Here is a 23,870-nt window from a genome sequence, read left to right on the forward strand (position 1 = left end):
AGAAGCTTTGATCTTGTCCATTTTTCTCAGGTAAGCCATTCTGCACTTTCCTTAGGCAGCCAGGAAGGGCTCTGTTTCCAGGACATCACCATCTTGGCAATGGACCCTGCTCAGACACTCTTTCAGCTTCAGTCCTACTGCAGATCAGAGCTTTTGAACTCAAAGGATCAAGCCATCTTAGCATCCCTTGGTTGTAGGGATCATAGCATGAGCCACCATGCTTATTATGGCTCAGTTTTCAGAACTGGTATCCTTGGCTCCTTTGTCTGTGTCCTAAGTAACCCACCATCAGGATGAAGTATAAAAAGGCTGTACATCTAGGTGCACCACCCAGTCTGAGCCTTGCCTACCTTTGATGTTCAACTGGGCTGTACATGAATCTTTTCCAACTTCATTCACAGCATAGCAAGTATACTGTCCAGAGTCTCCTTTGTCAACTTTTACAATAGTCAAATGGGCAGTGTTCTCCAGGTAACTGATTTGATAGTTTCCTCCACTTCGTATTTCCTTGTTATCTTTGGCCCAGGTGACCTTAATTGGTTGAGTTCCAGTAACATGGCATTCAAAGTCAGCACTTTCTCCCACGACAGCGTCAACTGGGGCAGTTGGTATGTCGAAGAAGGGTTTATTCTTTCCCTCTAGAAACGAGAAAGTAGAGACATTCTCAGTTTTTATACTAATAAAGCATATTGGTTTTTTAAAAAGGGATGTCTCCTTATTACCAAGATGTGAGTGTATATATATATATATATATACATACATACACATACATGTGTATACACACACACACACATATATCCCTCTATGCCTTCCACATGATGAGAGCTAGGGGTGTAGTGCCATTATGATCTGGAAAATCCTTGTAAATTTTTTGGTCCTCTGTACCAGAGAAGTCATCTGAATTTTTTATTTTTCTTTTATGGGGTATTTTTAGTATCTTATTATAAAATTTGGGCTAAAAATTTAGTCATAGTTTAAATATGGAAAAATATTAAGCTATTTCTACATTTCTAACCTTTGTGTGTCATCTTCTGACTTTTGTGTTCTTTTTGCAAACTTTAATTTTTTACTTAACTTTTAAAGATAAATATGTATATTTATGGTATTAAAAGATGAAATATGTTGTATTATTTATAATATTATGCAATATTTTATGCATTATATGTATATATACACACATGCTCATACATAGACACTAGAGAAGGAAATAGCAAACTACTCCAGAACCTTTTCCAAGAAAACCTTGAATGGGGTTACAACTGAAAATGACTGAACAACACACACACACACACATTCTATATCTTTTTAAAATTATTTATTAAATAGGAAACAGTTTTAAAAATCCACCAACCTGTGAGGATAAGCCTGGCACTGGAAGTGGCAGATCCAATAGGATTTGTGGCTGTACAAGAGTACTGGCCCCCAAGGCTCCTATCTGTTTTGAAAATATTCAGTGTTGCTACATTATCTAAAAATGAAGTCTGCACATTTTGGCCATCTCTCAAAGGTTTACCATCTTTAAACCAAGCCACCTGAATGGGTTCTGAGCCATTTATTCCACATTCAAATATAACTGGCAGACCAACAGTTTCTTGAATGTCTCGCAGTTGTCGAGAAAATGAAGGTGGAAGCTTTTGCTCTGCAAAGAAACAGAATCAAGCAGTGAATGACTGGATATTTCTAATTATAGAACACCCTTTCACAAACTTTACACAGATAATGAACTTTCGATACACTCAAAAGAATTATTACATTCTCTTAAGGTAGATTAAAGGAGAGCAGGCTATCTTATTTCAAGGTTCTACTTTGAGGTCAGTTCTAAAGCTTTAGAAGAACACAAAGCTGTAGGTTAATTAGGGAAAACATTGACTTCAAGGAGGGGATAATCTGCCATCTTTAGGTAACTTTATGGCAAAAGGAATACACTAGGAGCCCCGCATTTAAAGTGAAGTGATGTGTTGCAGGAGAACAAGGGCTAATTTTGGACACAATCTTTGGATATAGTGTAGAGGGCATTGGACTTGGGATCTGGAAGACCTGGATTCAAGTCCCATATCAAAATAGAAGTGATGCGACATTGAACAAATCATTTGGTACTTTTATTTATCTATCATTAAATTATTAATTAATTCACATTTAATTGAATATTAAATTATTTTATAACATTGTAAAATTATAAATGTTAAAAAAATAAAAAATAAATGAACATTTAACAAAAACATTGTTTCCTCACATACAAAATTATTAGGTTGTAGTTAGTGGCCTCTAAAGACTCTTTCAGTTGTTTAGTTGTTTTTCAGTTGTATCTGACTCTTCCTGACCCCATTTGGGGTTTTATTGGCAAGGATACTGGAATGGTTAGCCATTTCCTTCTCCAGCTCCTTTTACAGATGAGGAAACTGAGGCAAACAAGTTTAGTGACTTGCCCAGGGCACACATCTACTAAGTGCCTGGGTCCTGATTTGAATATAGGAATATGAGTCTTCCTGATTTGAGGCCTGGCACTTTGCACTATAGTGCTACCTAGCTGCCCCTTAATGGTCCCTTTTAGCTCTAAAATTATGATTTCTATAGGTTTCAGTTTCTTTATCTTTATAATGGAGCTTAAACTAGATGAGACTTTAAGGTTACTTTAAATCTTCAATTTTTTGAGGATTACTATTTGTCATAGTCTTATAAAAAGTTTGAGAGATAACCAGTGGGGGAATTAGATTAGATAATGCATTTACTAAGTGCTTATTACTAGCCATATGCTTAAAAAATTCATAGTTAAAAAGCACTGATGAGACAATTTAGATGCAGTTTGAAGGAAGGACGTAGTTAATTAATTTTTAAAATATTCACCTTGAACAGTAAGGAAAGTTGATGATGATACTTCTCCCACACTGTTTTCAGCTTTGCAGATATATTCTCCACCATCATTAATGTCTACTTGGTTGAAAACCAATGTAGCAACATTATTTCTAAAATGCATCTTGAAGGTAGATGTGGCTCTTAATTTTGTGTCTCCTTTGTACCAAGACACTGAGATTTCTGGAGTCCCAGCCACTTGGCATTGCAAGGAGGCAGAATCTCCCACAGTTACTTTCACAGGTTCCATTTGTTTTACAAAATATGGTGGCTCTGGAACATAAGAGAAGATGATCAGAGATGAAAGAGCTCCAGAGAATGGGCACAGGTCCTAAAAAGATGGGAAGTGCTGTAGGAACCCACCTAATATCAATATTTGTGCAGAGCAAGAATCTCTCCCAGAGGTATTCTCAATGTAGCAATTGTATTGTCCTGCATCTTCCACTGTGCTGCTGGGAATTTCCAGGATAGCAGATTTGTCTGTAGCTGTCAGGCTACACTTTTGGGACTGAATTATATTTAAGCCATTCTTCTTCCATGTGACTGAAATGGGTGGGGTTCCAGTGAAAGTACCCTCCAGAATCAATGGTTTCCCTTTTTCTATGCTGTAATCATTTAGTTTCTTCACAAATTTGGCTGGGGCTAGAGAGAACAAGATAAAATGACAAAGTCAAGTACACACATTCACATTCACATACACTCACACAAAAAAATTTTAAATAGAAGAAACAGTATAAAGGACCAACCTTTCACATAAAGATGTGCTGTACAAGAAGCCTTGCCAGCCTCATTACTAACTATACATGTGTAATCTCCACTTTGTGATGTATTTACTTCAAACAGCTCCAGTTCAGCAACGGAGTCATCCAAAGAAACATTACATCTGTTTCCTGGTACCAGTTCAGTGCTACCTTTAAACCAGCTAACGCTGAAAGGAGGAGTTCCTTTTATGATGCTCGTGAAAGTGACATTTGTACCAGTTAGAACATCCATAGCATCAGGCTTCTGCACAAAGGAGGGAGGTTCTAAACACATACACAAACATATACACACGAAGGTTAATATTTGTATGTAGTGTAATGAAAATACTTTATAAGTCATAAAGCACAGGATAGGGCCTTAAGCATACTAAGTATTCAATAAATACAGTTTGAAAGAAGGGAAAAGAACTGATGCTGAAACTGAACCAGATTCTCTTCATCCTTTTTTTTTTTACTGACCTCTTACAGTCAAAGCTGCACTGCACTCATCAGATCCAGCAACATTTGTAGCTATACAGGTGTAATCTCCTTCATCTGATTCCTCAAGAGCATTCACAGTCAGAGAACAAGTGTTATCGGTTAGGGTAGTCTGGTACTTTCTTCCACTGGAGATCTCATTTCCCTCATGATACCAGGTGACAGAAATTGGAGGTGATCCATACACCTTGCATTCCATTACCACAGAAGAACCATATAAGCCACTTGTCTCTTTCAATCTTCTTGTGAAAGATGGAGGGACAATTCGGTCTGAATAAGGGAAAATCAAAGAGTGACAAATAGCTCTAAAAAAGATTTTAAAAAAGAATTCCATCTTTTTGCTAAAGACTTTTTTTACTTTGATCTATGCCATTTGCCTTACATAGAAGAATTCATAAGAAATTCATATCATTAGAGGCCTCAAATAGTAATCAGCAGGAGCTGCCAGTTATATTTTCCAAGATTTCATGTATAGTGTTTCTTAAATTGTTATTCTAGTTCCTTTTTTAATAGATGAAGGGATATTGTACCAAGAAGGTAAGAGACCATGTTGCCTTATTGAAGAATAAAATTTTGTTCTGGTCATTACCAATTGTGATCATTCAGAAAAAAGTAGAGATTTTTATTTTATTGGGTTGTTTCAGTTGTGTTCAATTCTTTGTGACCTCATTTGGAGTTTTCTTTGCAAAGATATTGGAGTGCTTTGTTATTTCCTTCTCCAACTCATTTTATAGATAATACTGAGGCAAACAGGGTTAAGTGACTTGCCCAGGGTCATACAACTAGTAATTTTGAACCTATATCAGAACTCAGGAAGATGAGTCTTCCTGACTCTAGGTCTAGTGCTCTATCCGCAGTGCCACTAGTTGCCCCCCAAATAGAGTAAAACCATTTAAAATGGATTTTTTCTCAAATTCTCATATAGGACAACTCTAATTTTGGTAACCCCTAGGATATTGGATGAAAGTGACCCTACTGAAATGGGTCTGCTTACATAGATGCAAGCTCCCTAAGATCAGGGCCTATATAATTTCTGTCTTTTTATCTTCAGTAACTAGCCTTGTGTTTAATAGGAATTTCATTATACTAAATTATCCAGAAACTGAACTTTTCTTCAAAAGAAGCAAAGTAAGCCCTGAACTGTAAATAATAATTAATGAAATGAAAATGCAAGCAACTAACCTGAAACCTGAATTGAAGCTGTACAGCTATCTTTCCCAACACTGTTTTGTACTTCAAAAGTGTACACACCACTGTCATTAGGTGTTGCATTGATAATCTTAAGACCAGACACTTTGTTGAAGAAACTTAATTTGTACTTGTTGTCAGCAGTCAGTTCTTTTCCGTTCTTAAACCATTTAGTACTGAGTTCTGGAGTACCAGCTACTGTACATTCAAGGGTACAAGTGTCTCCTGATGTAACGTTGACCGATTCTGGCTTCTCTAAAATGACTGCTGGTTCTGAAATGAGATGCAAATCACATCCATATTTAAAAGTCAAGTTAAGGTCTATTAAAGATAGACAGCTATCTTATGAATTCAGATACTCTAATGGATGTATCTGTTTGAAAGGGATGTTTTTATAATATGTACATATGTATAGAAATGAATAGATACAAACCTAAAATTGAGAGTGTTGCAAAGCATTCCTGCATCCCCGCATCATTTTTGATCTGACAAGTATACTTTCCAGCATTGGCTGGTTCAGCACTTGTTAGCTGTAGCACTGCAGTATGATCTGAATAGGAGAGCCAGATGTTGTCACTCTCTCGAACAATTTCTCCCTTGTCTTTGAACCATACCACTGAAATTGGCTCAGGGCCTTCAATGACAGCCTGCAACTGAACTTGGTCTCCAACTATAGCAGAAAAGTCACTTAGCTTCTTTACAAATCTTGGTGGTGCTGATGGAGAAGAGGTAATGCATTGTTAAAAATAGTAAGTGGGAAAAAACCTGATCACAAGGAAAGCATCTTAAAATGGAGTCATGAAACAAAAGAGCTAAAAACTTAGAGGTTGTCACTATTAACAAGGGTGAGAGGCTGTGCTGTCATGAAGATGAAGTGGAATGCACCATCCCCATTTCCTTCACCCTGATCTCAGAGGATCTGAGTGCCCAAATGAACAAGATATCTGTCAGAGTTTAATTGGCAAAGAAAGATAAATAAGGCCCAAGAAAAAGTAAAAAGTAAAAGGCAGAGGATGTTAGGGTTGATGGGGATAAGGCCAGGGGAAGATAAAGACAAATAAAGTTAGGGAGAGGGAAATAAAATACAAGTCAGGAGAGAACATAAACTAACCTTTTAATACAATAGAGCCAACACAGGTGTCACTCCCCACATCATTGACAGCTTTACACTGATATTCCCCAATATCAGAAGTATCAACATTAAGAATGTGAATGCTAGTAAGGAAGTTCTCAGACATTATCTTATATTTCTTGCCACTTCTAAGTTCTCTTTTGTCCTTATACCATGAAACTTGAAATGGGGGAGTTCCTTGGAGCTCACATTCAAGATGAACATCAGAACCTTTCAGGGTTTCAATGGCATGAGGTTTTCTCCTGAAGACTGGGGGTTCTAAAAATAGACATTTGAATTGGAAAAAAAGGAGGAATATAAGAAATTAACACTAAACATAGCAGAAAAAAAGATTTGACAAATTATTAGGAAAGAGTTGAATAGGAAGTAGAAAGGCAGCCAATGGGAGGACACTCTATATGGAAGAAGACAAAGGCAACAATGGGAGGATAACTTAAACAGATGGAGAAAATGTAGCAAATGGGAGGAGAGCCTAGATGGAAGCCAACAAAGGAAGTCAATGGGAGGAGAGCTAAATAGATAAAGACAAAGACAAACAATGGGAGGAGAGCTTAAAGAAGAGGACAAAAATCACCAATGGAAAGAGAGCTTGAATAGAAGACAAAGTTAGCCAATGGGAGGATGGCCTAGATGGAAGAAGCCAAAAGCATCATAAACTCTGACCTTTAACTTTCAAAGATGTGCTGCTACTTGCACTGCCGGCTGCATTGTGGGCCTCACATGTGTAGTCGCCACTATCTTCAACACCTAGGTTGTGCATTTCAATTACTGCCACAGAGTCCACGAAAGACAGTCTGAATTTATCACTGGCTAGGATTTCAGTTTCATTTTTATACCACAACACTTTAATTTCTGGAGACCCGCCTATTTTGCATTCATATCTGGTAGAGTCATTCTCTTTCACAATTCTTGAAGGTTCTAGCTTCTTAATGAACCGGGGTGGTTCTGTGAAAGTGAGGAAACAACATGGGTTAGAAATTATGGAACACAAACATTGTTAGAATGTAACAAAGTTTCTTCTGTAGCCTAGGCAAATACTTCATTTTATGGGGGTGGGGGGACCAAACTTTTTTCCCTGAAATTTTGACCAATTGTTTAGCATTTATAGGATAGTTTTTAGCAAGAACAAAACAGACAAACATGGAGCAAAAGATATTAATTCTAAGAACATACATCAAGTACTAACATGAAAGGAAATTTGTCAAAACAATAACAAATAATGTTTTCCTCTGCCTGACACATAAAAGGCTCTTTAAAAAATTTCTAAAACTTGGCTAACTGATGAAAAAAGATCCCAAACAGTTTTCCTAATTCTCTGTTCCAATATGCAGAGATCATAGAGGTAAAAACCAGTTGGCAGGAACTGTCTGGACTCTCCTCAGAGGTAGTAGAACAACTCCCTTTATATATAAGAAGTAAACATTTCTGTCCTCTATGTATTCACAAATTTTATTACTCTATTGCCCAAAGAAGCATTTTTACAAACCCTCACATTTTAAAATTAACTTCATAAGGCAAAATATTGACTTCCCTTTTAGGTAATAATAGCTAACATTTTTATAGCTCTTTAAGGTTTTCCAAATACTTAATAACTATTGCTTTATTTGATCCTCACAGAAAAACCTGGAAGCCAGATGCTATTGTTATGTGGAAATATAAATTATGATCATTGAAAAGCAACAACAGAAGCAAAGGGAGATTAGAGTAATAAGCTATCTGTCAAAGAGAGTGGCTGGAATGTGACTAAGTCTTAATATCTTCATATTTACTAAGACCATAAGACATGCCATTCTCACTCAGAGCAAGATTTTGTCTCTGACAATAGTGAACATTTTGTAGCTGTTAGTTGTGTCCCCCCGCCCCAACCCCAAACAACTTCCAGGAGACCTTTTGAAATAGCTTAGTAGAAAGAACTGGGAGTATGGAGTTCTGGGTTCCAGTTCGGCCTTTGTAACTAACATGCCGATGCCTGACCACAGGTAAGTTATTTCTCTCTCTGGACCTTAGTTTCCATACCTATTAAATAAGAAGAGGTTCTACTAGTTGGACTTGATGAAATTTCTATGAAAATTCTGTGGTTCCTTAGCTGTCCTGAGGACATAACCTTGTTATTGATCAGTGTGTACAATGAGAAAAAGAGGTTAAGAGAGAAATAGAAATGGATGTTAAATCTTTTTCATCCTATTTTAACTTTCATGCTATGTTAATTATTGTAATGAATTTCACTTCTTTATCACAATTAATTGATTAAATAAATAATTTCTTTTTGGTGATCTAATAGGGCCTCTCATTCTTCAAGAATTGACCATTCTGATATGTCTGGAATTCAGCAACAACTTTTATGTGCCCTATCCATACTTCTTCAAAGACTTTGATCATATTTTTTCTCTGCCTTTGTCTTTCCATATTGGACTACTACATAGACATCTATCTGTCTTATCTATATCTATCTATCTATCTATCTATCTATCTATCTATCTATCTATCTATCTATCTATGTCTGTCTTTATCTGAAATCCTTTTAATGGACCAGCTAAGTGGCATTGATAGAATTCTGGTTCCCAAGTTAGAAAGACCTGAGTTCAAATTTGCCCTCAGATAATTATTAGCTGAGTCACTCTGGGAAATCACTTACCCTCTGTCTGTTTCAATTTCCTTAACTTTAAAATGAGAATAATATTAACAGACTTTCCAGAATTGTTGTAAGTATCAAATAAGATAATATTTGTAAAATGCTTAGCTGCTTAGCACATAATAGATGCTTGATAGTCAACACATAGGAAGCACTTGATAAATACTTATTTCTTTCCTTCTTTCCTGTCTATCTATCTAAACCAAGATGCTTAGAAAAGCACACTCCAAAATTATAGCTGCATTCTTATTTTTTCTTAAAATGAAGAAAGTAATATTATTCTCCAAGATATACCTTGTACACCCAGTTGGGCTGAGCAAGAGTCTTTTCCAGCATTGTTGCTTGCATAACAAGTGTATTGTCCAGCATCTCCTTTGGCTACTTTGAGAACTGTCAAAGTGGCTGTATTTTCAACCAAAGTCATCTTATAGTTGCCTCCAGGACGAATCTCCCTGTTATCTTTGGCCCAGGTGATTTTAATTGGTGCTGTGCCAGTTACATGGCATTTAAAGGAACCACTTCCTCCAAGAGCAAGATCTACTGATACAGGTTTTAGATCAAAGAAGGGAGGTACTTCATGCTCTGAAAAGATTAAGAACATATGGTCATAGTGGTGGGGTTTATTATATTTCTTACCAGTTCCTTAGTGATTTGAAAACATACTTTTAAGGAGGAACATCACATGAGCTACCTACCTGAGAGAATGAGCTTGGCACTGGATGATGCAGTTCCAAGAGGATTAGAAGCTGAACAATTATACTGACCCACGTGACTCTTCTCAGTTTGCAAGATCTGGAGAGTTGCAACATTATGGACAAAAGATGTTTGCATATTAGGGTCATCTTTTATGAGGGCTCCATCTTTGTACCAAGACACTTGAATGGGTTCTGAGCCATTGATGCGGCATTCAAATGCAACTGGAAAGCCAAGGGTCTCCTGAATATCTTTCAGTTTCCTTGCAAAGGAAGGGGGAAGTTTGCGCTCTGGAATGAAATTAGAATAATCCTCATTTGCCAGTGAAGAGAGATCCACAGTTACTTTTACTCATTCCATTTTTTGATATCCATTAAGAAGTTAAATATGTTAATATGCTACTAGACACTTAATTTTTTTAAGCACAAAGTTTTTATCATCACCTTGAATAACAAGTACAGCTGATGAAACAACGGCTCCAACGCTGTTTTCTGCCTTGCAGGTATATTCTCCAACATCACTATGGTCTACTTTGTTGATTACAAGGGAGGCAACATTATTTTTGAAGGACATTTTATATGCAGGAGCTGATCTTAGTTTTGTATCTTCTTTATACCAAGATATTTTGATTTCTGGGGTTCCAGTCACTTGGCATTGCAAAGTAGCAGATTCTCCAAGGACCACTTCAATGTGTTCCAATGGTTCAAGAAAGTAAGGAGGTTCTATAGTACAAAGTATTGTAATCAGTCAACAAAACCAACTTAAATATATACATACATGTATATTTTTTTGAAAGAAAAGTGGGTACAATAAAAAGAGAAAGTGGTCAACACACCTAAGACAGAAACCAAGGCTTCACAAATATCCTGACCAGCCTCGTTCTCAATCAGACAACCATATTGTCCATAATCATCTGTTGTGCTATCAAGAATCTCCAGGATGGAAGATTTTTCTGTCATAGTAAGACTGCAATTTGGAGACTGAGAAAGAGCATAGCCATCTTTTATCCATGTTACTGAAATTGGAGGAGTCCCCGCATAGGTACACTCAAGAACTATTGGAAATCCTGCTTCGACGCTAAAGTCCGTTAATCTTTTCACAAATGCAGCTGGTTCTGTAGCAAAGAAAGCATGAGGGTGAAATTTCAACCCTCCATGATGACTTAGAAGAAGAAATTGGAACAAAACAGATTAGAACAAAGAACAAACCTTTCACAAAGAGGTGTGTGGTACATGAGGCACTGCCTGCATCATTGATAGCGAGGCAAGAATATTCTCCACTCTGTAATGGTTCGACATCAAACAACTCCAGTTCTGTAATTGACTCATCTATAGAAATATTGCAGGAATCTCCTTGCACAAGTTCCTTGCTACCTTTAAACCACTTGACATTGAATGGAGGGGTACCTCTTATTACACTAGTGAAAGTGATACTCATCCCAGGTAAAACTTCCACAGGCTCAGGGGTCTGTTCAAAAGATGGTGGTTCTAAATGTTTTTTAAAATTGGTGGATGGAAAGAGAGACAAAGAGAGAGAAAAAGAGAAAATCCATCATATAACTGCCTTTGAAATGGGAAGAAAAAAGAAATTATGTAAAATCTATGCAGAAAACATAGATGCTATAAAGAGAGGAATGGAGTCACATGGAAGAAGTATCTCTTTTGCCACTGACCTTGTACAATCAGAACTGCTGAGCATTCATCAGATCCAGCTACATTAGTGGCCACACAAGTGTAAGTTCCGGTATCTGAAGACTCCAACAAATTCAAACTCAAAGTACAGACATTTTCTGAAAATGCAGATTGATATTTTGCTCCACTAACAATCTCATTTCCATTTAGAAACCATGCAACTGAAATAGGTGATGATCCAGCAACTCTGCACTCCAAAAGAATGGAGGAACCCAGAACCCCATTAATGTCTTTCAATTTTCTTATGAAAGAAGGTGGTACAACACGATCTGTATAGAGAAGTGTAGGCAAAAACAAAAACAAAAAAAAATTGGATTCTTTTGTTCTTATTGTGGTTGCCACAAGAAGAGAAATAGAATAGATCATTTAAATATAATTTTGGCTAACCTGAAACATGAACAGAAACTGTGCAGTTGCTTTTACCCACACTGTTTTTCACCTCAAAACTGTATAACCCCTTGTCACTCATCTCTGCAGAGGGGATTTTAAGGGAAGCAACCTTGTTGAGGAAAGTAATCTGATGTCTGCGATCGGCAGATAATTCTTTTCCATCTTTGTACCATTTAGTAGTAAGTTCAGGAGTTCCCGTTACCAGGCACTCAAGTGCAAAAGGATTTCCAGTTGTGACAGTCATGGGTTCTGGCTTCTCTAAGATTCTGGCTGGTTCTAAAAGAAGAGGTAAACCACCGTTGAAATGGAAATCCAGCTCAAAGTCATGTTAATGTATAATTGATACAGTATGTGGCAGAATAAGATTTTTTGTTGTTGTTGTTGCACAAAACAGCCATGAGAGGCTAGCTTCAGTTTTTTTTTTTCAAGTAATCATTATTACTAACCTAATACAGATAAGGCTGCTGAACACTCCCGCATCCCAGCATCATTTTTGACTTGGCATATATATTTTCCAGAATTGGTGGCCTCAGGCCTCATAACCTGGAGGGTTGCCACGTTGTCCACAAAGGAAATGCTAATATTTTCACTTTCTCTGATGACTTCATCTTTGTCTTTCAGCCAGACAACAGAAAGTGGCTGGAAACCCTCAACTAAGGCCTGTAACTGAACAGGGTCTCCTACAAGTGTTGAAGTATCACTTAGCTTCTTCACAAATCGTGGAGGTTCTAATGAAAGAAATGCATGGGTTGTAGTAAAAAAAAATGACAAGGTTAATATGCAGATTAATTAGCAGCAAAAAGAACACAACAAAACAGAATCATAGGGAGGAGCACCTCAATATGGCTAAGAATACCAACCTTTGAACTTGATGGAGCATACACAGGAATCACTTCCCACCTCATTAGTAGCTTTACAGTGATATTCCCCTGTGTCTGCAGCTTCCAGATTAAAGATATGAAGGCTAGTATCAAAGTTTTTCGAAGTGACTTTGAATTTCTTGCTGCTTCGGACTTGTTTTCTATCTTTAACCCATACCACTTCGAATGGAGGTGTCCCCGAAATTTCACATTGTAAGACTACATCAGAACCTTTAAGAGCTCCTACTGGAGCAGGTTTCTGGGTGAACACAGGGGGTGCTACCAAGACAAAAAACAGAGGTGAGCAATTAATCATCTTGTTTCCAAAAAATGGAAAAGAATATTTTAAAAATGAAGAAGATGAAGAAAGAATGATGTGACAAGATGAACAAATACCAACAACTTGGGTTCTTCCTCCCCCTTTTTTTGGTGGCTTCAGGCCTCCAGCCATACCTTTGTTAGTAATTTTATTTTTTCTGAATTGATATTACTGCAAGGAACTCAAATTATATAGGGGACAATAATGAAGAGAAGCTTTAGTATCTCCTAACCTTTAACAGTGAGAGCTGTACTGCAACTTGCATCACCAACACCATTATGGGCTTCACAGATATAATCTCCACTATCTTCACTGCTAGCTTCATTAATGGTGAGACGTGCCACAGAATCCACAAAAGACATGTTATATTTCCAGCTTTCATGAAGTTCACTGTCATTTCTGAACCACATAACTTTGATTTCTGGGGAGCCACTGATCTTGCATTCCAATTGAATAGACTCTCCTTGCTTCCCAATTTTTGAAGCTTCTAATTTCTTAACAAATTTGGGAGGTTCTATTAAAGTAAAGGAAAAAATATCATTTAAATTTTGTGAGTTTAACAGAGAATTCAGAGTTCTTGAAGAGACTAGTTTCTTGTTAGTAATAAACAGAATGTGCCAAAATGCTAAGAGGGAAAGTAATAATGTCATGTCTAGTATCTTTCATGATAGCATCATTATTTTTACTACAGACTGAGCAGTAAATTAATATATTTCTATTCTAGATATAGAGTGGCTGACAAAAAGGAAAGATGCACATAAAGCCATTAAATCTGACAAAATTTTAGTAGTGATAAAGAATGTTACACAATAGAGGGAAAGAATGCAACATTCAACAAACATGAAGTAAAGAACAATAACCTTCTAGTATGACTACCAAGACTAAGTAGATTAAAAAAAAAACAAGTTAAGAGGGAGGAAAATTTTGATTTAGAACATCAACTCAATGGTTGAGAGTATGGGAGATGCATGCTTTAATAATAATAATAATAATTTTAAGACTATCTCATAATGATAAAAAAAATATATATCACAAGACCCTTTAAAACTACTACCTTTTACACTAAGTTGAGCTGAGCACATGTCTTTCCCAACATCATTAGTTGCTTGACAAGTATAATGGCCAGAATCTCCTTTGCCTACTTTTAGGATTCTCAAGTGTGGTGTATTTCCTACACACGTGACTGTATAGTTTCCTCCAGGGCGAATCTCTTTGTTATCTTTTGACCAAGTGATTCTCATTGGTTGAGCGCCGGTGACATGGCACTCAAAATCAGCACTCTCTCCAGCAATGACATCTATGGATACAGGCTTAATGTCAAAGAATGGAGATTTCTTCGGCTCTAAAATATGAAAAGAAAAAGCACAATGCACATTTTTGCTCATCTGACTGGTTCTACTTTAACATAAGAGGTGAACAAGACATGCTTAGTAAAGAAAAGAAAAAGTTACGTGGAAACTAACCTCTTGCTGTCATCCTAGCACTAGAAGAAGCAGTTCCAAGAGGATTAGAGGCTGAACAAGAGTATTGTCCAGAGTGACTCAAGTCAGTTTGCAAAATTTTGAGAGTTGCTACATTATCAACAAATGATGTCTGCAAATTTTCATCATCTCTTAAAAGTACCCCATCTCTATACCAAGAAACTTGGATAGGTGCAGAGCCATTTAAACGGCAAGTTAGAGTGACGGGTAACCCAACAGTTTGCTCGATGTCTTTCAGTTGTCTTGCAAAAGAAGGTGGAAGCTGGCGCTCTGTAGGAATGCAACATATTACCATATTAATTAACAACTAAGATATTAATTAATATTTAGGGTATTATTTGATGGAAAATTTCACCAGAAAGATAGAAGATGAAGAAAAGAGGAACTGCTTAAAATAAATTAAGAGGAACTGCTTAAAATAAATTATCACCTTGAATTCTGAAGACTGTTTTAGAAACAGCAGTTCCTATGTTATTTTCTGCTACACAGGCATATTCTCCACTGTCACTGATATTCACTTTGTTAAAAACAAGTGTGGCAACATTGTTGGTAAAGTATGTCCTATATTCAGGAGTTGGCCTTAGTTTGGTGTCTCCTTTGAACCAAGATACTGTAATTTCTGGTGTCCCAGCAATCTGGCATTGTAAAGAAACCGAATCTCCAACTGCTGCTTCCAGAGGTTCCAGTTCCGTAACAAAGTAAGGAGGTTCTAAAGAAGAAATAGTAACAATCAGCAGTGAGGATTAAGAGCCATATTTCTTGGTAGAAGAATATAAGAGGTCAACATCAGACATGCCAACACACCTAATGTAGATACCATAGCTTCACAACTATCCCGACCAGCCTCATTCACCACCTCACATGAGTACTGTCCGGCATCATCCTTGGTACTGTTGACAATTTCTAAGATGCAAGATTTTTCAGTTGTGATAATGTTGCATTTTTCTGACTGGATAATATGAACACCATTCTTTTTCCAGGTCACTGAAATAGGTAGGGTCCCACTGTATGCGCCCTCGAGGATGATGGATTTTCCTGGTTCTACCCAATGATCACTTAACTTCTTCACAAAGACAGCAGGTTCTAGTGAGTAACAAAATGATCATGGTCAAAAGTCTGGAACGCTAAGCTAGATAGAGAAACTACAGCTTCATGCATTTGCTAAATGGGAAGAGTAAAGAAGTTTGAACAAACCTTTTACAAAGAGGCGAGTTGTACAGGAAGTTTTGCCAGCATCATTAGAAACCAGACAAGTATACTCCCCACTCTGAGATATGTCAACATTGAACAATTCCATTTCTGCCACTGTATCTTCGAAATATATATTGCATGAGTCTCCTTTTACAAGTTCTTTGGCACCTCTGAACCAGCCCACCTTGAATGGAGGGGTTCCTCTAATAACACTTGTGAAAGTTACATTTTTGCCTGGTAATACCTCTAAGGGATCAGGTTCTTTCACAAAAGAGGGTGGCTCTAAAATGACATGGAAAATATTAGAGAATAAGTAATTAGTTCCAAATAGAGTGTTGTAATTCTGAACCCCAAAAGAAGATTGTTGCCAAATACATCTGCATGTTTGATATTAAAAGAAAGAGATTTTCTGTGAAAAACACTGATAGCAGAGGAGCATAATTTAAAATAATTTTGCCATCTAACACTGACCTTGGATAGTTAATACTGCTCTGCATTCATCAGATCCAGCTACATTAGCAGCTACACACGTGTAATTGCCCATATCAGATGAATCCAATGAATTCAGCTGCAAGGTGCAGACATTATCTGAAAATGTTGTTTGGTATTTTGCTCCACTAACAATCTTATTTTGTTCTTGAAACCAGGCAACAGAAATGGGTGGAGATCCAGACACTTTGCACTCCAAGATACAAGAAGAGCCTAATATCCCTTTAGTGTCTTTTAGTCTTCTTATAAAAGAGGGAGCAACAATCCGGTCTGTATAAGAAAATGCAAGACATTTATAGCATTTTGAGTCAGAGTTGTGTGTAAAGAAAACTCAAGAAAGCATTAGAGGAATGATTGCTTAACTGACCTGAAACATCAACCATAGCTGTGCAACTGCTTTTTCCAACATTATTTTGAACCTGGAAAGTGTATGTTCCAGTATCTTGCTTTTCTACAGAAAGGATCTTTAGAGTTGATACTTTATTGTAGAAGCTAAATTTGTGTTTTTGGCTGCTGGTCAGCAACTTTCCATCCTTGTACCATTCAACTGAGAGTTCAGGGGTGCCAGCCACTTTACATTCCAAGGTACAGGTTTCTCCAACTGTCACTGTCATTGATCCTGCCTTCTCTACTATGACTGCAGGTTCTGAAATGAAATGTCATACTCCTTTGTCATATGCTATCACATTTTAGTATATGTTACTGTAAAATTTAACAATGGCTTTAAAAATTATAGTCTAGCCTTAAAAAATAACATAGTTACTTGGAAACCCTTTTTTAATACTAACTAATTCATTCTTATTAATAAAATTAGCAGACATATTGTTACTAAGTTAGTAGATGGCAATTATAGATGAAATCTGTTGATCTTTGTCCTAAAACCATTTAGATTGATGCTCACAAACTCAATGTTGATTTGCTCTTAAGAATTTTCTGAGCAGTTATTCTTAACTGTAAGAAATGTGCCATGTGAAAAACTTATTTTATTGAGTAGAGATAGTTATAGCTATTAGGCTCTCAAAATGCTTAAGATGTTTTGTTCTGTCCTACCAAATGTTGCCAAATTTTAGTGGAAGATTCCTTTTTACCGTACATCTGTGAAATTCATGAAAGAAAAAAAGATAATTTCATAAATTGAAAGGGAAAATTTTTATATCATTATTTGGCACCAGATTCCTGGTTTCTTTAGTTTTGGATACAATATTAATGCCTAGAATTTCCAACATTAACTTTACTTCCAATATTTACCTAACTTAAACTCATTTCCTACCTTACTGAAGGAATCAAATATGGCAAAAATCTCTCATATTCTTATCTTGTTAATACATGAGAGACAAATAGCATATAATATGCATCTGTAATTCATAATATAATATATAGTGTGTGTAAACACACACAAGTGTTGATGGGAGCTTAGAGTAGGAAAAAAAAAACACCTTGAAAACTCCTTGTCTTTTGGCCTAAACACTTCCAAAAGGATCTAATCTTTGAAGATTTTTAGGGAAGATGATTTTTGTCAACAACCTGTAGAAATTCATTCCAGGGTTCAATACCTCCTTCCTATCAGGAAATTACTTTTACCAACCTAAAACAGTCAGTGTGGCCATGGTCTCTCTCATTCCACCATCGTTTCTGATCTGACAGATATATTTCCCAGCATGGGCTGGTTCTGTTTTTGCAAACTGTAGAGTTGCAACATTTTCCACATATGTGATCCTGGTGTTTTCACTTTCTCGAATCACTTCTTTGTCTTTAAGCCATTCAACAGAAATTGGCTGGACACCTTCTATGGTCGCTTGCAACTCAGCAGGCTCACCAACCACAACAGTGAGGCTGTTAAGTTTTGTAACAAATCTGGGAGGTTCTGAAGAAGGAAAGATGAATAAGAGTTGGGAAAAGAGAGAAATACAGTGGGTTTTTTTCTGGATTGGGGGGCATAGGAGAAGTAAGAGAAAAAAGAATAGAAATTTCATATGTTACTGATGTCAGTAAAGCCAATACACTTACCTTTTAACTTTACAGTACAAATGCAAGTGTCGGTTCCCACCTCATTTTGTGCTTTGCAGTGATATTCACCGATGTCTGAAGTTTCGACATTTAAAATATGAATGCTGGCATGGAAATTTTTAGATGCAATCTTGTATTTTTTGCTACTTCGGAGTTGTCTCTTATCTTTATACCAAACCACCTCAAATGGTGGTGTTCCAGAAAGTTCACATTCAAGGCTAACTTCAGCACCTTTAAGTGTATCTACAAGAGGGGGTGCACTGCTAAAAACAGGTGGTTCTGTAAAAAAAAAAGAATTACCTATGACTTTAGCTTATTGAATTTCAAAGAACTGTTGAATGTTAGAGGTGGTATCTTTGAAGTCATCTAATCCAATTCTTTCATTTTTATAGATGAGAGGTTAGGTTTAAAGATGCCACAGAGGCTTTTACTGACAGACCTGAGACCAGAGCCTTACCCTGAGAGCTTCACTGTGCTCATTTCTGTCAGATTAAAAAAAAAAAACAAAGGTAAAAATGGTGAGGAAAAAGAAGGAAATTATGTTTGTTGATATTCAGTAGTGAAAGAAACAGTGAGTACTGAGCTCAGAGCTGGGCGTAAATTGGAACATACTACTATGTCTTACCTCAAATTTCTAATTTTATAGAAAGAGAATTTAACGTGTTACAAGGAACTTTAAAAATGACGTTAGCAAAACTATTACTGTTAACTACTTCTGGTGATCAGTCTCAGGCCTATAAGGGGCAGCTAAATGGCACAGAGGAGAGAGCATCAGGTGTGAAGTGAGAAAGACACATTCCTCAGGTCAAATTTGCCCTCTCAGATACTTATAAACTTTTGTGTGATGCTGGGTAAGTCACTTAACCTTGCCTGCCTTGTTTTCCTCATTTGTAAAATAAGCTGGAGAAGAAAATGGCAAACCACTCCAGTATCTTTGCCAAGAAAACTCCAAATGACACAACTGAACAATAACAGATACTGCTAATACTACTAATAAATGAGGATAGGAACTACACTTGCACTTTTACTAGCAGAGCTTTCTTGGCAATTTCTAGTTTTTGAGAGCTGCTTAGAGAGCAGTGGTATCAAACTAAATATAAATGGAGGCCCCTAAACCACATAAAGGGAATCCTATAAGTCTCATCTTGACTTAAAAATTATATGTTAACATTGTCTACATTTTATTGTATTTTTATTTATTTTGTTAAATATTTTCCAATTACATTAAAAAACCCTTACCTTCTGTCTTAACATTAATTTTAAGCCAAAAAATGGTTAGGGGTAAGGAATTATGGTTATATGACTGGTCCTGGTTAACATGGCCAGCATGTGTCAGAGACAGACAGGACATGAAACTGGATCTTGGCTTTAAAGTCAACTTTCTATCCACTATTCTATTCACTTAAACCATGAATATTGTTAGAAATAGTTAAGTAGATGGACACTGTTTCTTGGAATTTTAGGAGTCCCTGCCTGTTACTGTAGGAAGATGAATTTTTAAAAATTCTTATATTTTAAGAAATATTATCATCCATGATACTTAATAAAAATGTTTGTCAGTAATGATAGTAATGATGACAGCAGTGATGGTGCTGACATGACATAGCTCTTCTGGAGGACAGTGGCAAATTTGTCATGTTGCAGATCTTTATAAATCAAGTTAGATCAAGAGCAAAATTAATATGAGCAGATATTTGCAAAGAACATTTATGAAGGGTTCAATGAGCCCAAAGAACAACCTACAACTCTTCAAAAAAAAATAAAAATGGAATTTAGAAATGAGCCACTCACCATCCTCCCCTGTAAGGAAGATAATGTGTTTCAGTTAATAAAGAATGTAAGAAAAGAGAATGCTAACCTTTTACTATCACCTTTGAACTACAGCTTGTGCTACCAGCAGGATTGTGAGCTTCGCATATGAAATCACCACTGTCCTCAGTGCCAAGGTTATTCATCTGTATCACAGCTACTGAATCAATGAATGACATTGCATATTTTTCACTGGCTGACAATTCATGGTCATTTTTATACCAAACAACTCTTATTTCAGGAGATCCGCTTAGTTTGCACTCAAGTCTTGTTGAGTCTCCTGCTTTCACTATTCTGGTTGCTTCTAATTTCTTTACAAACTTCGGTGGTTCTATAAGACCAAAGGGAAAAGATGCAAAGAATTAAAGTGGGAGAATCATATGAGTTTGATCAAACAATACACTGGAAAGAGATTAGAAGGAGCAATATTAAGTTTAAAATTAATATTCAGACTATCCCAAAATTTGGATGCTCATTGAAAACAGTAATGAGAGAGATGCTTAATAGCTGGCTATAGAAAGAACAAGAGACACACAAAGCAAGACAGAAACAGAAGACAATCTAGTTTGCACACCTGTTATAAGCAACATAGTGGTACAAGAGTCGCTACCAACATCGTTGGTAACTTGGCAAGTGTAATGTCCAGTCTTTGAGGCATCCACGGAGTAGAGATTTAAGAAAACTGTTGAACCTTCCAGACCAATAAAGCATTTAGGTCCAGAAACAAGTTCAACCTCATCTTTAAACCACTTTATTTTAAATGGTGGTGTTCCTCTTAGTACTGCCTTAAATTCCACTGTTGAATCTGGTACAGCTTGTTGTCTTTCAGGTTTCACTAGGAAGCTTGGTGGCTCTATAGTTTTTAAGAAAAAATAGATTGAATTAAACTCTTACCAGTGTATTTTCACAATTTTAATAAGAAAATAATGTTCTAAAGAATGTTAAAATATTAAACTTTCTTAAAGTGAAAGACATGTAAAGAAAAAACTTCTAAGAATGATTTTTAGCTTCAAAGACAAAAGAAAGAATGACCTATTTTTAAATTATTCATAAATAAGAATCAAGAAGAGGCAAAGAGTTTGCAAACCTTTCACAGTTAAGATTCCGCTACATGCAGCATCTCCTGCTACATTTGCAACTTTGCATGTGTAATTTGCAGTATCTTCTAATTCAAGATTATTAATCTCCAAAGAGACAGTATTCTCATGGCACACAAGTCTGTATTTTGCACTGGCAGATATTTCTTTTCCATCCTTATACCACTGAGCATTAATTGGGAGTGAGCCAGAGATTTTACACTCCATTTGAATAGAGGAACCCAGAACTTTATCCATTTTGGTAAGTTTTTTGGTGAATGATGGAGGAATTGTTTCATCTGCCCAAAAGAAAAGTCAAGAATATACCCATTAACAAATTGCACTTCTTTTATGAGAGGCTTTATAGAAATTGGATGAGAAAGTCGAAATAAGAATACAAACCTAGAACTCTTAAATAGGCTTCACAGCTACTGCTTCCAAAGTCATTTTCAACTTTGAACGTATACTGACCACTGTCCTGCTTCATTACTGACTGAATCCTGAAACTGGCAATATTGTTTTCAAAACTCATTGCAAAATATCTACTGGGCACAATGGGTCTGCCATCTTTAAGCCATTTCACTCGGAGTTCCGGGGTTCCAGCCACAACACATTCAAGAGTCACTGGGTCTTTTTCAGTTGCATCAACTGATTTGGCCTTCTCTATTATTTGAGCTGGTTCTGTGTAAGAATCAAAGTATGTTTTAAAATGATTTTATTCCAACAGCTTTAATGTATGCATCTTAAAAGATGCACCTCTATGGAATGATATTGAAGGGGAATGGCTCACAAACCTTGCACTAAAAGAAAAGCATAACACTTTTCAACTCCTGACTCATTCTTTGCTTGACAGCTGTATCTGCCACTGTGACCATTATCCACCATTCTTATCTGCAGTGTGGCCACATTGTTCACAAAGGAAATATGCATGTTATCATCTTCATCAATGATCTGGTCATCTTTCAGCCACACCACAGAGAGAGGGGGAGAACCTGCCACTGTGCCTTGAAAAATGGCTGAGCTTTTCAAAACTGTTGTCACATTTTCTATTTTCTTAGTGAATGAAGGTGGTTCTGTTGTTAAAGAAGACAGTAGGAGAAGAAGAAAAATTATTTGAGTTTCTAGTCATAAATAATCATTAAAGCATATTATAGAATGGAAGATTTGGGATCTTGCGCTTGTTTTCTGTCACCAACCTTTTAGACTGACTCTGGTACTGCAAGAGCAACTTCCCCCTTCATTGGATACAATGCATTGATATTCACCAGTATCTGAAGGGTCACACTTGGTTATATGGAGATTAAATACTGACATTCGATCAGTCATTATGTATTTTTTGCTGCTTCGAATTTCCTTGTTGTTCTTTAGCCAAATCACTTCAAATGGGGCAGTTCCTGCTACTTCACACTCAAGTTCCACATCTCTATCTTTGACTACTTCCACAGGTTTCAGCTCCCTTATAAATGTGGGAGGTTCTAAAAATTCAAAAGGAAGACAAGATCCAGCTTACTTAAGGGAAAGACTAAAACACAGCCAATGACAAAGCCAAACTGGGCAGGAGAACGAACCTTTCACTTTCAACTCAATGCTGCAACTTGAAGTGCCAGCATCATTCCGAGCCTCACAGACATAGGTTCCACTATCTTCTATCCTACTACCTGAAATCTGAAAAGTAGCTAAGCCATCAACGAAGGAGATGCCGTACTTGTCCACAGCTGTTATTTCATTCCCATCCAAATACCAAGAGACTTTAATTTGAGGAGTGCCTGTTAACTGGCATTCAAAAGTTGTCGACTGTCCTTTTCGCAATACCAACACAGGACTGGGCTTCTTAATAAATTGAGGAGGTTCTACATATGAACAAAAGATGTTAAATTTTACATTCCAGAAGGTTAAACAAAAAAAGTACCAGCTTAGCTGATTTATTGAAATGCTCTTCCCAACCCCCAATGCCAAGACAGGTATAATTCCACCCCTCATTAGTAATCATACTACCCCGCCCTTCTCCATCTCCTGGCCCAGAAAAAAGAAAGCAAAGACACATAAAGATCCAGACCTTTTACAAAAAGAGTCGTTTTACAAGTGACTGTGCCAACATCATTGCTTAGCTGGCAAATGTAGGTTCCAGAATCCACATTTTTTACTGAAAAAAGTTCTAGGATAGTTGAAGTATCATCTTTCCAGACAGATCGAGTGGCTCCTGAATGCAATTCTTTATTATCTTTAAACCACTTTATGGTCAAAGGTGCTGTCCCACCCACAAGAGCTTTCAAATGAACTCGAGAGCTGGGGGCCACATCTTGGGACTGTGGCTTTTCCATAAAGTAAGGGGGCTCTAAGGAGAAGTAAAAGAAATAAAGCAGGAGTAAGAAAAGACTTGGTTAGGAAGATTTGCTTTAGAATTGAGAAGTGAATTTGAGAATGAAAAAATGAGAGAAAATATGTTTTTCTCATTAAATGAAAAACAAAAGCTCCAAACCTTTGACAGTCAGATATCCACTGCACTGGTTATGGCCTGCTTTATTTGTGGCAGCACATGTATATGTGCCGCTGTCAGGACCTTCCAGCTGACTGATTTCCAAAAATGCTGTGTTGTCATGGAAAGAGAACTTGTATTTTTCACTAGCAAGTATCTCTTGGTCATCTTTGAACCACTGGATGCTTATAGGATGGGACCCAGCTACTATACATTCTAAGTCAATGAAGGAACCTTTAATGCTATCCATTTTCTTTAGCTTTTTGGTGAATGAGGGAGGTATGATTAGATCTGTCCAACAAAGAGGCAAAAAAAAAAAAGAGGAGAGTTAGGACAGTCTAGCACAGA

General features: G+C 36.8%; 1 protein-coding gene across 20 annotated transcripts in view; it reads right to left on the reverse strand.

The window, feature by feature from the left end:
- The window catches only part of TTN (titin), a 327,039-nt gene that overhangs the window by 200,623 nt on the left and 102,546 nt on the right, over positions 1-23,870 (reverse strand). For all 20 annotated transcript variants that reach the window (XM_056794077.1, XM_056794076.1, XM_056794075.1 and 17 more), the window contains exons 59-96: positions 23,526-23,813; positions 23,103-23,381; positions 22,615-22,896; positions 22,243-22,521; positions 21,841-22,119; positions 21,449-21,727; positions 21,058-21,345; positions 20,545-20,823; positions 20,020-20,301; positions 18,162-18,440; positions 17,740-18,018; positions 16,522-16,800; positions 16,137-16,424; positions 15,669-15,947; positions 15,279-15,557; positions 14,905-15,183; positions 14,457-14,744; positions 14,048-14,335; positions 13,226-13,507; positions 12,675-12,953; positions 12,261-12,542; positions 11,812-12,090; positions 11,406-11,693; positions 10,942-11,220; positions 10,569-10,847; positions 10,177-10,455; positions 9,736-10,023; positions 9,335-9,622; positions 7,072-7,353; positions 6,388-6,666; positions 5,710-5,991; positions 5,271-5,549; positions 4,071-4,358; positions 3,597-3,875; positions 3,214-3,492; positions 2,845-3,123; positions 1,352-1,639; positions 351-638 (exon numbers count right to left, since the gene is read on the reverse strand). In XM_056794077.1, the coding sequence (XP_056650055.1) occupies positions 351-638; positions 1,352-1,639; positions 2,845-3,123; positions 3,214-3,492; positions 3,597-3,875; positions 4,071-4,358; positions 5,271-5,549; positions 5,710-5,991; positions 6,388-6,666; positions 7,072-7,353; positions 9,335-9,622; positions 9,736-10,023; positions 10,177-10,455; positions 10,569-10,847; positions 10,942-11,220; positions 11,406-11,693; positions 11,812-12,090; positions 12,261-12,542; positions 12,675-12,953; positions 13,226-13,507; positions 14,048-14,335; positions 14,457-14,744; positions 14,905-15,183; positions 15,279-15,557; positions 15,669-15,947; positions 16,137-16,424; positions 16,522-16,800; positions 17,740-18,018; positions 18,162-18,440; positions 20,020-20,301; positions 20,545-20,823; positions 21,058-21,345; positions 21,449-21,727; positions 21,841-22,119; positions 22,243-22,521; positions 22,615-22,896; positions 23,103-23,381; positions 23,526-23,813 (10,719 nt within the window). The remainder of the gene's footprint in view (positions 1-350; positions 639-1,351; positions 1,640-2,844; positions 3,124-3,213; positions 3,493-3,596; positions 3,876-4,070; positions 4,359-5,270; positions 5,550-5,709; positions 5,992-6,387; positions 6,667-7,071; positions 7,354-9,334; positions 9,623-9,735; positions 10,024-10,176; positions 10,456-10,568; positions 10,848-10,941; positions 11,221-11,405; positions 11,694-11,811; positions 12,091-12,260; positions 12,543-12,674; positions 12,954-13,225; positions 13,508-14,047; positions 14,336-14,456; positions 14,745-14,904; positions 15,184-15,278; positions 15,558-15,668; positions 15,948-16,136; positions 16,425-16,521; positions 16,801-17,739; positions 18,019-18,161; positions 18,441-20,019; positions 20,302-20,544; positions 20,824-21,057; positions 21,346-21,448; positions 21,728-21,840; positions 22,120-22,242; positions 22,522-22,614; positions 22,897-23,102; positions 23,382-23,525; positions 23,814-23,870) is intronic.

Source organism: Monodelphis domestica, chromosome 4, assembly GCF_027887165.1.
Source record: "Monodelphis domestica isolate mMonDom1 chromosome 4, mMonDom1.pri, whole genome shotgun sequence".
Lineage (NCBI taxonomy): Eukaryota > Metazoa > Chordata > Mammalia > Didelphimorphia > Didelphidae > Monodelphis > Monodelphis domestica.